Source organism: Stenella coeruleoalba, assembly GCF_951394435.1.
Source record: "Stenella coeruleoalba genome assembly, chromosome: 13".
NCBI classification, from domain to species: Eukaryota; Metazoa; Chordata; class Mammalia; order Artiodactyla; family Delphinidae; genus Stenella; species Stenella coeruleoalba.
Window position 1 is genome coordinate 13735417 of NC_137159.1, and position 13088 is coordinate 13748504.

The window sequence follows — 13088 nt, forward strand, 5'->3', positions numbered from 1 at the left end:
CGCTATTCACTTGGTCAGAGGGTCCCAGGCAACCACAGGGTGAGTATGAGGGGCAGGAACCTGTAAACATTAACCCGATTCCCCCCTTAGAAACTGGGGACAGTGCCCAGCCGCCTCCTCTTCTCACACTGCCGGTGGCCCAGAAACAGGATGAGATGGTGACAAAGATATCTGCTTAAATTCTTCACATGCAGACCCTCAGCAAATACAGACAGCGATGTTCTCTTACCTCCATACTCCCTCCCTCCTACCTCTGGCACCTGTCACATTTATACAGACTGGTTCCACAAAACACTTTTCAAATGTGCATTTCTTTTTAATTTTTAAAAATATACACAGGAGAAGCCATGTGTTTTACATAGGAATACACACATTAACAAAGCATTTCTTATAGTTTTCCAAAACTCTATTATATCAGTCTGAAATTTATAAATTAAATATATCAGAACCTTTTAAGTTAAAATGATATCCCTGAAACTACTGGATATGCTAGACTTTTCTCAAGATCGAATGAACAGAGAATGTGAATATGGTTTGTGTTAAATAAGGTTTATTGTTAGCTTTATTGCCTATAGTCTATAAGATGCAACTTTATTGTGCCTTTGCAAACAGGATACATTTCTTAAAAAAACTGATCAAAATTTTCCATACATATAGCTCTATATGATAGATTACAGTGCAACACTATTGTTACATAATTATAGAAATACTATAGAACCCAAGAGCACAGGGTAAGCAAAAGAAATACAATCCTGAGCCATCTGAACAAGATGATTTGATGAATCCTTTTAGTATAAGTCTAGAAAACATGGAGGAGGGCAAAAAAATACATGCACACTGCAGTCAGGAGCAAAATACATTAAATACCTGTTCCTTGCTAGACACAGGTGGGGGTAATGGTGAATTTCAGACACATGCACACTCATTCACGCTCCCATTTTCTTCTCTTAGCTTCCCTCCCATCCCCGATACATTCACTCCCACCCCTTCCCCAAAGAAAAGATCAGGCACTAAGTCCTCGTGAGCCCCACATCTGCCTTGCTGGAGAACATTAAAATAAGAGTGTAGGTCATCACCCATAACGTGAAACAAAGCATGTGCTATAAGCCAGTTCCAGCTGCTTCTGCCTCTTTGGAAGTAAGTGAAGCATATGCTCACTACAGTATCAAACTGTAGAGGGAAATGTCTTGAAAACGAAACTGTTTTCTCTCCCTACGTCTTGAAGTAGAATCAACAGCGGAAAAACTCGCCCTAAAACTAATTGCCTCATCTGCTATTAAAATACATTTGTCATTCCATTTTTGGTATCTATTCAATTATCGTTAAGAACAGTTCATGAAGTTTGTACCTGCTTATGGTAAACACCACCGTGCTACATAAAACCTGCCACAGCTGGACAGGCTTACGAAGCACCAAACCTTCTGTTGTGTTCCTTGCTGACATGCCCCCAAGACCAGAGCATTCTGGTGTTACCAAAGATAATGTACGAAGAGTTAAGTAATTAAAGGTATTTGGTCTGTGTCTTCACCTTACACATCCTAGTGATGAAATTAACCAAACATGCCTCCATGCCTTCCCTGAAAATAACCTGAGTCAGCTGACTAAGTAGACTGGCCAGCCTGACTGTCAATCCACTTAATCAGAGGTTGAGCTGGAAAACCAGAGGGCTAATGTCTACCAGCAGCTTGTCTTGTGCAGATAAACCAAAGTTCCTGGTTTTTGCAGTATCTACTGTTCCAAAGGCTGAAACCACCGAGGTGGAAAATAACTCACAGCGTAAAATATACTGAACTTAAACTGCATAACCTGTGGGACTACCTGGAGAGAAAAAAGGATCCTCGTTCCCCCACAAAATGTGGCGTGGGGTTTAGTGTCTCTGTATACATCAGCTGCTACACAAAAATCAAAACAAAAGATTTACTTCATAATCTCCTTAGTTTCAATCAAATGCTCATTCACCCACAAAATACTCACACACCCTATGAATATGAGGTGGCTCTTTTCTTCAAAATTTTAAAAATCAAGAGGCACCAATACCCGTTCATTTATGTATTAGAAGCATCTTATGATCACCACTAAAGCAACAGAAATGGCATTTGTGATGATCACACAAAGGAGAAAGAAAGATCAAAAGACAACCTTAGCCACTGCACTTCAGATGGTACTTGAAAGCACAGATGCTCTAAATCAGAATCTAAGAATCTGATAAGGTTTTACTGGTTTAGCATAGTCCCATGGCCTCTGTCCATGACTGGTAAATGGAAATGGTTTCCTAAAGAAATTTAAGAAACCACTCTGGAATTCTGTTTTCAATGGACGTAACTAGTCTGACTGTAAAAACCTTGGCTCTTTTTCACGACCTTTTGCAGGAGGAAGCAGAGAGCGACGAAGCGCATCCTCCCGCACTGCTGACTGACGGCCTCAGTAATGACATGGTCCTGACACCATTGGTGAAGGTGTTTCTAGAGCAGAAAGGACAGCACGTTGTATTTCAGCATCTTTGGTTAAGGTCTGGCCTCTTCAAATCCACCTCTCTCCTTCACATTTAGTCACCAGTGAATTTGAAGTCCATGCATTTAATTAAAGAAGGTTAGAAGACATCATTTGCACGTTAAATTGTCAGATCAATAGAGTTTCAAATTTTTGGCCCTAACCCTGCCCAGTGGGACCACAAGGACCTCGCACAGGAAGCTGTAAAATCCAATGCTTCCATTAAAGCATATTCTTTCTAAAGTTTCATGAGCTGCACAGAAAACTGTCAGCAGGATTTCCAACACGGGGAGAGGGACAAAGCAGAGCTCTCGCCTGATTTTCTCCTTGAAACTGGCCTGAGCCAGCTGTGTGAAGTGTCTGGCCGCCAATAGACGTTTACCACCAGCCTCTGGAGCAATGTCTGTATTGTCCCAACCTTATGTAAAGCCTAAATGTTGTGCAGGTATTTGAGGTGGAAAGGTGAGAGGAAGTTGTAACTAAAACTAAAACTACATCTGGCCTAGTGAGAAAAAGGTAAAAAAAAAAAAAAGACACTCTGGGTTTCATTCAAAGGAAAAAATACATAATAAAGCAATTTTACATCCTCGGCCAGAGTGTCGCCTGGAGTTCTCTACCTTCTCCTGGAGTCCAGGGAGCTTCTCTCTGCTCCCTTCCTTCACTGTGTTAGTGGACAGAGGGTGCCAACAGGAAAGCCATGAGGCTGAGCCGGAGGCTGGGCACGGCGGGCGGCTCGGCAGGCCAATCGATCCCTGGCTAAGCCCCCCAGCACACAGTACCTCCTGCCATCAGCCTGATCACACACAGCAATCAAGCAGTACCCCTTTCCTTTACAAACAAATCCCCGTTCCCTCAGGTGAACATTTCAGGATACACCAGCCAGGCTAGGATACACTACAGCAAATGCTGCCCGTTTCCAATTAACTTAGCACCAAATCTGGTATCTCCCTCCCCCGCAAATGAAGTCAATCTGCAGTTTAAAATGTGAAGCGTCACGTTTCTCTTTGCTTCTGTGTTTTCTTCTTTCTTCATTTTCTCATGAAAGTTTTCCTCTATTGGTATTCGGTTCCATGTCAGACGACACAGAGTTGCAAAGTATTTGGTGATTTCCATATGACATTCTTCTCAAAATGAAGTAGCTTCATGGGTTTAAGTCAGAATTATGTCCACAGAAGTCTTTTCCACGTAGTTCAGCATCCAGAGAAAGACTCTTACGCATGGCTATTTCTGGACAGTGCATTAAATGAAGATACCTCACAAGAGAAAAGATCATTATCTGTATCCATGAGAATAATATACAGATTCACAGTCAGTGAGATGATATGCTTTGCAGAAGAGAGGCATTGAACAGTATACTATTCAAATATAAAAACAGCAATGAACATATTCTGCACTACAGAAAATCTGTTAGCTTCTAAGTTTAAGGGTTGCAAGTGATGAGTCTGGTAACTGCATTTTAGGACCGGAACATGCTTCTTCCCCTCCAGATACACAATGTTTGATGCTGGTGCACATATATATATACACACACACATATATATATATACATACACGCAACACTGTGCCTGCAATGATATACAAACGCAATATAAACAGCCAAGTCCTGAAAGCAGATTTGACAGAAGAGGGCTACCAAGACCAAGAGAGCAAATATCAACTTAAGAACACTTCTAACGTCACAATTTTGTTTTATTGAACACTCTTTTAAAACAAGCACCTCTTGGCAATAAAAGCAAAGAAACAACAGTACTGCTTCCACTCTGTTCTAGTGGAAGACTGCTCACACCAACCTGCTAATAAATTGGTGATGGAATTTTATAACAGGCAGCCTGCTGGGGCTACAAGCAGACCTCAGATGCAGGTCTGCTGACTACTTGGTGAGAGCTGGAGCAGAGGAAAACATCAAAAAGCAAATTTGGAATCTATCACAGCTCTCTTCCTTAAGGAAAAAGACCCCTGCAAATTAGTTTCATAACCACAATTCAGTTTTTCAAACTTTTTCTGAAGAATTTTCATTTAATTATGTACACATAACAGGAAATAAAACTTTTTCACAAACATTCTCAAGGCTTACAGTTATCAGGAGAATGACAAAAGTAAAAGCAGGAGAGATATTAAACACATGGCAGGAAGGTAAATTTCTGTTTCTGCTCTTAAAAAGTAAAAAAATCACCATATAATTAAGTACAAAAACCTGCATTGAATGACAACTGCTGGTGTATTTACTTGATCAGAAATGAAGACCAAGAATATAATAAAGCCCTATGATAATATTCATCTGGAGCACTCCCCTCAGTGTGTACACACTAAAATGTTGGCAAAGTTTCCGGAGCATTAGCTTATATAAACATGGGAGTCCTTGGTTAGCTGCATTAAATGGAACGTTCTCTCGATTCAGTTTCACTTACAAATTGCAAACTAAAGTTATTTCTTCAGAAAAATATCTGTTTGGCATCCCCTGGACTTTGTTCCATTGGACAATATGGACATTTTAATCTAAAGACAAGAAAGAAAACATTAAATCAAGGAACAGGATCAGTACTGAGCATTCAATTTTTATCTAGTTATAGAGTCTTTAACAATTACACACACACACACACACACACACACACACACGTCTGTTTTTTGCTTTGAGGATTAACTGTGCTTTCCCTTAATGTAACAGCCAAGCTTTGAAGGGTCACAAAGAAACACCATCCAAGCCAGACGCTAAACTCCAAGGCTCTTCTTCAGTGGAAATCAGTGAAAACTATTTTGAAAACAAAGACAACTGTTCTGAAAATTGCTTTCGGGGTTTCAGAAGTAAATCCAATTTTTCTTCTCCAAGGTTTAGCTTATACCTATCTCAAAATGACTTTCAGAGGTACTGGTGTCACAATCCACTCACATGCAGCAACCCTGATGCCAGCTGCTAAGCCTACAAGGCACGCAGCCTACCCAGAGCCGCCTACGTGCCCTGGCGTGGCACACAATACCCTGCAGTGGCACGTGAAACCAGCATGGTCTGAACCCCGACCAAGCTCTGGCTTCAAGTCACCACCTACCTGCACTCCCAGGGTTTCTGGGAAGAACATGAACTGCTCCAGGGCCTTCTCTTAAAAGAAAGACTTCACCATAATGGGTCTGAAATGAACTCCAATGAGAAATTTTCCAGCTGCCTTAGCTAGAAATAGGGTTTTGAGACTGTATTTTTAAGTTTGGGTTCATTATGTATAGAAATTATAAATGTATATACCTGTTGAATTACAATTCTACAAATTTATAAATCACATATAGATACGGTAATTCACTTTATAGTAACAAAAGTTCAATGTTCATCATCAGGGAGCCGGTTAAATAAATCATCACATTTCCATATGACAGAATAATCTACAGCTTTAAAAAAGAACGAGGGCTCTTTCTACACCATAAAAAAATCTCCAAGGTGTACCACTAAGTGAAAAAAAGCAAAGTTCAGAACAGTGTATAGTATGCTACCATTTGTGTAAAAGGGAGGGGAAGGGCTGGGATGACAATGTACCACCCACCCAAAAAGTTAAGAGTTAAAGATCACGGTTATAAATCTAATCAATAAATTCATGAACAAAGACTAATAAAGACTGAGAAAAGATACCACCCACTAAACTAAATAAGTAGTTAAGAAATCTATTTCTTTCTAAATTCTAGCTACATTTATTTATCCTTGTTACTTATCTTCCCACTAAGTTCCAAAAGAGTATTTGTTTCTTTTTTTTTTTTTTTTTTTTTACTGCCACTGAAAAAGTCAGACACTTACTTGCTACCATTAAACATTTTATTCAGGGCATCTCTTGATATAATGTGACCACAGACCAATTTCATGGGTGGATTGTTATCTGTGGTTTGCTGACGAAGAATAGGACAGGCAAATATTGAGTGATACCAGCACTTTTTACCAAGGTCCACTTCAATCTGTTTTTAAAAAAAGGTAAAAGGCTCAAGTTATATTACAGAAAACCATCCACATGTCAGAACGTACTCTGCAGCAAAGAACATTTATCAAACCTACTCATCTGAAGGTAACTTTTTACAGCACTCTTCTAAACTAACCAAAGATGGACAGTCTTTGGGATTCAAAGTATTACCTCACAATTCTAAATTATTTTTAACACTACGTATCAAACCAAATTCTGCTGCCTGAGAGCAAGAGTCAAAGGCAAGGCAACACTCTAGAAGTCAAATGCTCTTGAAAATCCATCAGCAAATATCGAAGAGTAAACCCGCGAGACTCCTGACTGTTTTTACAGCACCCTTAGCTAGGTGATGCAATTCAGCGTGATAATTCCTTTAAAGGCAGACTAAACATTGTTTACTGCTGTGTGGGCTTCAGATCCAGATCTTTTCCATGTTTTATGTGTAACTGTCCAGAGAAACTACCTGAAACAAGGGCTTTAAATTAAAGTTCAGCAGGAGAATTCGCAACCCATCCATCTGAGCTCACAGCACTTGTATCAGCTCTCTCTCTTTGCAGTGAACAAAACAAAAGCTATGAAACCACCTTAGCATAGTGGTTAGCACAGCACAGAGGCTCCACAAACATGAGTTCTTACTGTTTTCTTTCCTTTTAAACCTAAAATGGCTGTAGCAACATAATAGTCTATTGCTCAGATTCTTTCAAGAAAGGTGGCAAAGGGTAACAATAATCCCGAGAAAAAATGACCAGATCATCCCCCCCACCGCCCTCCCCGCAACTGTTTTATCACCCTGACACACGGGCTTTGGGTGAATTCAGATTTCAGTGTGCTTTGCTCTAGTGCGCAAGTGTCAAAGATACTGACAATACACCTGGGAAACTGCCAGGTTCTTGCAGGCACCTGCCTCAGCAAAGCGAGTGAAGACTCAAATTCGTTTCACTTGCTCAGATGAGCAGCAGCCATGCAGGGTCCTGCTCGTGTCCCGACCACGCTCAGGACTGGCAGTGCACCTGCGCCTTTAATCAGGACAGATCTCTGAGAAGCTGGGGCAACCAACCGACAGTTACCAGCTGGAAGAACAGGGTAATTGCAGATAAACCTGCGCACAGGGGTGGCAGAAAAAAAGCAAAAAGCCAAATGCATATTTTGGCCCTTTAGGATCTGTGACCAAGTCAAGACAGGAATGGTAATTCCCGTCAAAGTTTTAGTGCCTACTGTCAGAGGCCTGATGGACACATACACACACGATGACCTTTGTTATTGCTCCATGTCATAACCACTACGGCAACAAAACCTGACTACCTACTATGTGTCCTATATTATTCTAAGCATCCCTCTGTTACCTCCAGCCTTTAATAGCCCCATAAAGAGAAGGACGGTCCCCATTTCAGAGACGGACAAACCACTGCTTTGAGAAGTTACAGAGCTGGCAAGTGACTGGAGCAGATATTTAAAACCATGGCCCAGTCCATGACAACGGTGGACACACAGCACGGGAGGGCCACTGATGACCGCAGATGTCACTGCGACGACCTTTAACAGCTATATACTTATTTTAACTGGTATTAGAAAAATATAACCAGCACAAGCCCATGATCTCATAAATATCAATGTTCCAGACAAAACTAAATCAAGTGGACTCCCTGCTTTCATATTTTAAAAAGCTAAGTACCTGCACTTAGAACATACCACACGCTACAGTATATCCACCCTCCCCACTTCTGATGCCTTCCTTCATTAGCTGTCACTGCCACTCTAAGTCAAAATGGTAAGAAAGATCTTCCAGCGCCTCCAAAATGTACTAGCTCCCCACTTCTACTGTTTAGTCATGTCTACATACACATAAAAGAACCCCTGTCAAAAGGCTACAGTAATGTTCCCTGACTAAAAGGCAAGACAGGCATTTAAAATCCTTAACATCCACGTTCTTCTAATGACAGGAGAGGTAATAACTAACAGAAAATGGCACTCACAGGTAATTCATCTTTCTGGTTCCAAACTCCAGTGCACTGCCTCTGTTCGATCACAGCTTTGATATTAATTAAAGCTGGCAGTGCCACACAACCTGCTGAGAAACTGGGAAGGCAGAAGAGGAAATGTTAATGCCAGGCCAGGTGTCAGAAAGCTTGGTCCTAGGAAACATCAACTCCTCCAGACTCCGTGCTATGTGCAGAGGACCCTGGCCATTGGATTCAAAGCATTACAAAGCCCCCTATTTTGCGTGCGTGCACGCACACACAGTCTTAGTTTACAAAACCACCAGATTTAATGAGCTCTGCCTACCAGTCATTAATGGCATTCTTTTTTTAAAATTATTTTATTTTATTTTATTTTTGGCTGCATTGGGTCTTTGTTGCTGTGCGTGGGCTTTCTCTAGTTGGGGCGAGCAGGGGCTACTCTTCATTGCAGTGGCTGGGCTTCTCACTGCAGTGGCTTCTCTTGTTGCGGAGCACGGGCTCTAGGCACGCAGGCTTCAGCAGTTGTGGCACGTGGGCTTCAGTAGTTGTGGCTCGCGAGCTCTAGAGTGCAGGCTCAGTAGTTGTGGTGCACAGGCTTAGCTGCTCCGCGGCATGCGGCATCTTCCTGGACCAGGGCTCGAACCCGTGTCCCCTGCGTTGGCAGGCGGATTCTCAACTACTGTGCCACCAGGGAAGTCTATTAATGGCATTCTTAACATTAATGACACTCTGAAACATTTTCTTTCACAGTTCCTTCCAGACCCAGATCACCCCTGTACAGGGCAGAAGCACCTTTCTCATCTAGAAGTGCTGGCGGTCAGCTCTCCACTGAGTCCCCTTCAGGACTGTCCTCATTTGGAGAAAGCGACCTGACCAGGGACACGTTCGATGACTGCTCCACCTGAGGATACAAAAGTTGCACCAATTTGGGACAACTCCACAGGCCACTGCAGCTCCAGAGCTCCGCAGGGCAGGGGTGGACTGAGGCCTCTGGTGAGACTGGATCACAGTCCAGCTTCTCCCTCTGCCTGACCCTGCTGCTTTCATTCCCCACAGGAGCTGATCCCAGCACACTTCCTGCACGTGAGTCTCCGCTCATTTCAGAGTCTGTCCCAGAGAACCAGACCTGCAGCCCCACCACACCTTACACTTAACTGCACGAGTCTGTCTCCTCCGTTCAGGTGGAGCCCCTGTGGAATGCAGGCTGCGCCTTATTCATCTCTGTGTCTCACACAATGCCTGGCACGTAGCAGGGATTCAAAACACTGGAGGAGCCAAATAAATAGAAGAGCTAAAAAGGTTCTTTTTTTTTTTTTTTTTTGGCTGCGCAGCAAGGCACATGTAGGATCTTAGCTCCCCGACCAGGGATCGAACCTGCGCCCCCTGCAGTGGAAGCAGAGTCCTAACCACTGGACCGCCAGGGAAGTCCCCAGAAAGTTATTTCTTAAAACTGGTTCTTAAGCCTTTTGGATCTCAGGACCCCTTTACCGGCTTAAACATTAAGGATCTCAAAGAGCATTTAATTTTGTGGGTTATACCTATCATTATTTATTGTATTAGAAATTAAAACTGAGAATTAAAATATTGATTAATTCACTTAAAAATAAAAAACATGTTATAAATAACAGTCTCACAAAAAATAACTGTATTTTCCAAACCAAAAATAAACCTGTGAGAAGAGCAGCATTGCTTTACGTTTTTACAAATCTTTCTAATGTCTGGCTTAACAGAAGACAGCTGGATTCTTACGACTTCCTCCGCATTCAATCTGTTGCAATGTATTCTTTTGGTTGAAGTAAGTGAAAGAAATCTAGCCTCACACAGATGTGTAGCACTTACACCACCTTTTCAGGTAACTGTGGATAGTCTTCTTTAATGCCACACCAAAACTCAACAAATAGTAGTTTTGTTTTGTTTTGAATTGAGCTGCCCCGGGTCTTTGGTTGCAGCACGCGGGATCTTCAGTTGTAGCATGTGGAATCTTTAGTTGTGGCATGCGGGATCTAGTTCCCTGACCAGGGATTGAACCCAGCCCCCGCTCCCCCCGCTGCATTGGGAGCATGGAGTCTTAACCGATGGACCACCAGGGAAGTCCCAACAAGTACTAGTTTTTTTTAATGTTAGTTGGAAAGTGGAATCTGAATCCTTGCCATTGTACTTTTCGTACCCTGCTCCACTAAAACCCAATGGTCTCGGACTCTGAATGAATCTTTTACTCATGCATGATTTTGTGAGATCTTACTGATCTTCCAAGTGTTAGCACATTTCATTATGTAATATCAAAAAATTCAAATTCATTATTATTACCACCAATCTCATCAGAAATGTCTTTAAGCATTGGGGAACTGTCAAGCTTACAGTGGTCGGTTCAAGTCTTCCCAACTTTCTATTTTAGCTTACAATCTTGAATTTTACCACTGGAGCAAAAGATACCACCAGTTGCTTTCCCTGACGCGACAAGCTTAATTCATTCATCTGAATAAATATCTGCTAAAAACCTGAGTCTGAGTAACTATAGTCTGTCTTCTAAGACGTAAAAGTGAAAACTGTGTTCAAGTGAAAACTGTGTTCCAGGAAAAAAGCAACTAGTTTTTAGCTCATAACTCAAACATTATACAGATGCTTTTTCTTGAGACAATCATCATACTGTCTCATGATTTGGCATGAGCTGAAGTGCTTTATCTGAGCTTCCTATTTGGGCACACAGAATGTTAAAAAGATGTATATTCAAAGGTCGAAATTTAATAAAGTGAGTGACTTTTAACGTTTTGTCAAGAACAATCTTAAGTAAAATTAAAATATCTGCAAGTGTGTGGTGGATGAGGAATACAGCCAGTCCTTGTGGGGTTTGGGACCACTGCCCCGATCTGTGCTAAGGCTGGAGCAGTTTAACCCACAACGTGAACACAGTGGAAAAGGCTCTCAGAGACCCCCCAAAGGATCACAGACCACACTTAGAACTAGGTCACTGCCAATTGTGACGATCTCTTGAAATACCAACTGTACTCTTCTTCAGAAAGACACATGTTCTCTCAGCTTTAAACGTCAAGAACTAGACAACAAATTAAGCAGAACTGACCAATGCAACGCACATTTCAATAACAGGACAATTTCCATACCTGACACTGAGCGGGGACTCCACGGAGAGCCCCAGGAGGGCACAGGCATCCCGTGTAAAGATGTCACAGATGTCAGCCCACTGGTTTGCGTCAAGCAGGTGAACATATGGTGAGTTCTCAATCCCTTGTCTCAGGTACACGAGGCTTCCCATCAAAACCTGAATGTCTAAACAAAAGCAGAAGCAATTTGGAGGTGTGATGATCACACCTGAAACAGAGCTTTCAGGCAATACATTGAAAAAGGCAAGAATTCCCCCAGCTGACATGGCATAAAATAACTTACTGACAATGTCTTTTAAAATTCTGGTACTTAAGCTTGGTTTCTATTAAAGAAACAGCACAGAGAAAGAGAAGAAGAAAAGGGAAGCAGTAAATACTGAACTTATAATTTATACACAGCATAGTATAATTACCATTATCTAGAGAAGTAATAGTAATGTCATAAATGGGGTCATCACATATCTTTGGCTGTAAAACTAGTCAGTCCCTCTACACTGACACCTGGGGGTAACTGCTGCTGCCCTGTTGCAGCTTCAGACACTCTGTCGTGGCCATAACAGCAGTACGGTGGGGGGATGCAAGTGAATACTTTACGTTTTCTCTGTCTCCTCTTAGGTTACTGTAGAATCCCCCAAAATGCAATGTCTCTCTCTGACTTTTCAATTAAGAGGCTTTAATGCTTTTTGTTCTAGAGCCAGCCAAGAAGCTTTTTTTAGTAAGTGATTTATCATCTACAATTGTTTCAGTTTATTAGCAAATGTATATTAGATCTAGTTAAGATAAACTTAAATTCCAGTGGCGGCCATGGTCCTGTTCCAACCATTAAAAACAGCTGACTCTAGACTCACCTTTTTGATGATTCAGGGCAAATGGCTGAAAATTTTTCGCATATTGTAATGCCTCTCGTTGATTTGTAGTTCCACCCATTAACAAGCTAATAAAATAGAGCCTGTGTAGCTTAAATTCCAAGGAGCTGTTCTGGGCTATGAGCATTTCTCGGTTTGATACCGCCCATCTAAAGAAAAAGCAAAAAAGATATTTTTTTTTTCCAAAAAAGATTTTTAACAGTAATTGAGAGCACGAGCATGTGTGTTAAAAATGGTTTCAAACACCTAACACCAAAAAATGGGTTTAGTCTGCCATCTTGTGGAAGTCAGTGGTAACATCAAGCCCTAGGCCCAGAGACTTTCGTAAAGAAAGTAAACAAACTATACCTAAAGATGCTTTGCAGCCAGTGAAAGAAAGAAAAAATATTAAGTTAGATGACAATTACATATTTAATAAGGTTTAAAGACAAGACTGTCTCTGACATATTTGGAACTGTACCAGGCCACACTATGAAGCAGGTGTCAGCCATGAGACTGACTACTCACTGCCTAGATCCACTACTCTTTTCCTGTTAAACTGGCATGTTTATAAATGAAACACAAGATGCTGAAGGGGAACATCTATGTTTAAACTTTCACTGGTGCAAGATCTGGTGCTATACGTGCTTTGAGACTAAAAACAGTAATCGTAAGTATTTACCCTCAAGATGCTTTCAGTCTAATCAGGCAGATAAAGCTGTGTAAATAACATACAGTGTCAAC

The 13088-nt window shown here is 41.5% G+C and overlaps 1 protein-coding gene across 2 annotated transcripts in view; it reads right to left on the bottom strand.

The window, feature by feature from the left end:
* Positions 1-311: 311 nt before the first annotated feature.
* The window catches only part of RMND5A (required for meiotic nuclear division 5 homolog A), a 61293-nt gene continuing 48516 nt past the window's right edge, over positions 312-13088 (bottom strand). The window contains exons 5-9 of one of the 2 annotated variants that reach the window (XM_079941039.1): positions 12348-12514; positions 11500-11665; positions 8396-8498; positions 6266-6420; positions 312-4986 (exon numbers count right to left, since the gene is read on the bottom strand). In XM_079941039.1, the coding sequence (XP_079797165.1) occupies positions 4923-4986; positions 6266-6420; positions 8396-8498; positions 11500-11665; positions 12348-12514 (655 nt within the window). In that variant the 3' untranslated portion in view covers positions 312-4922. The other variant, XM_079941040.1, reaches the window with a different exon arrangement.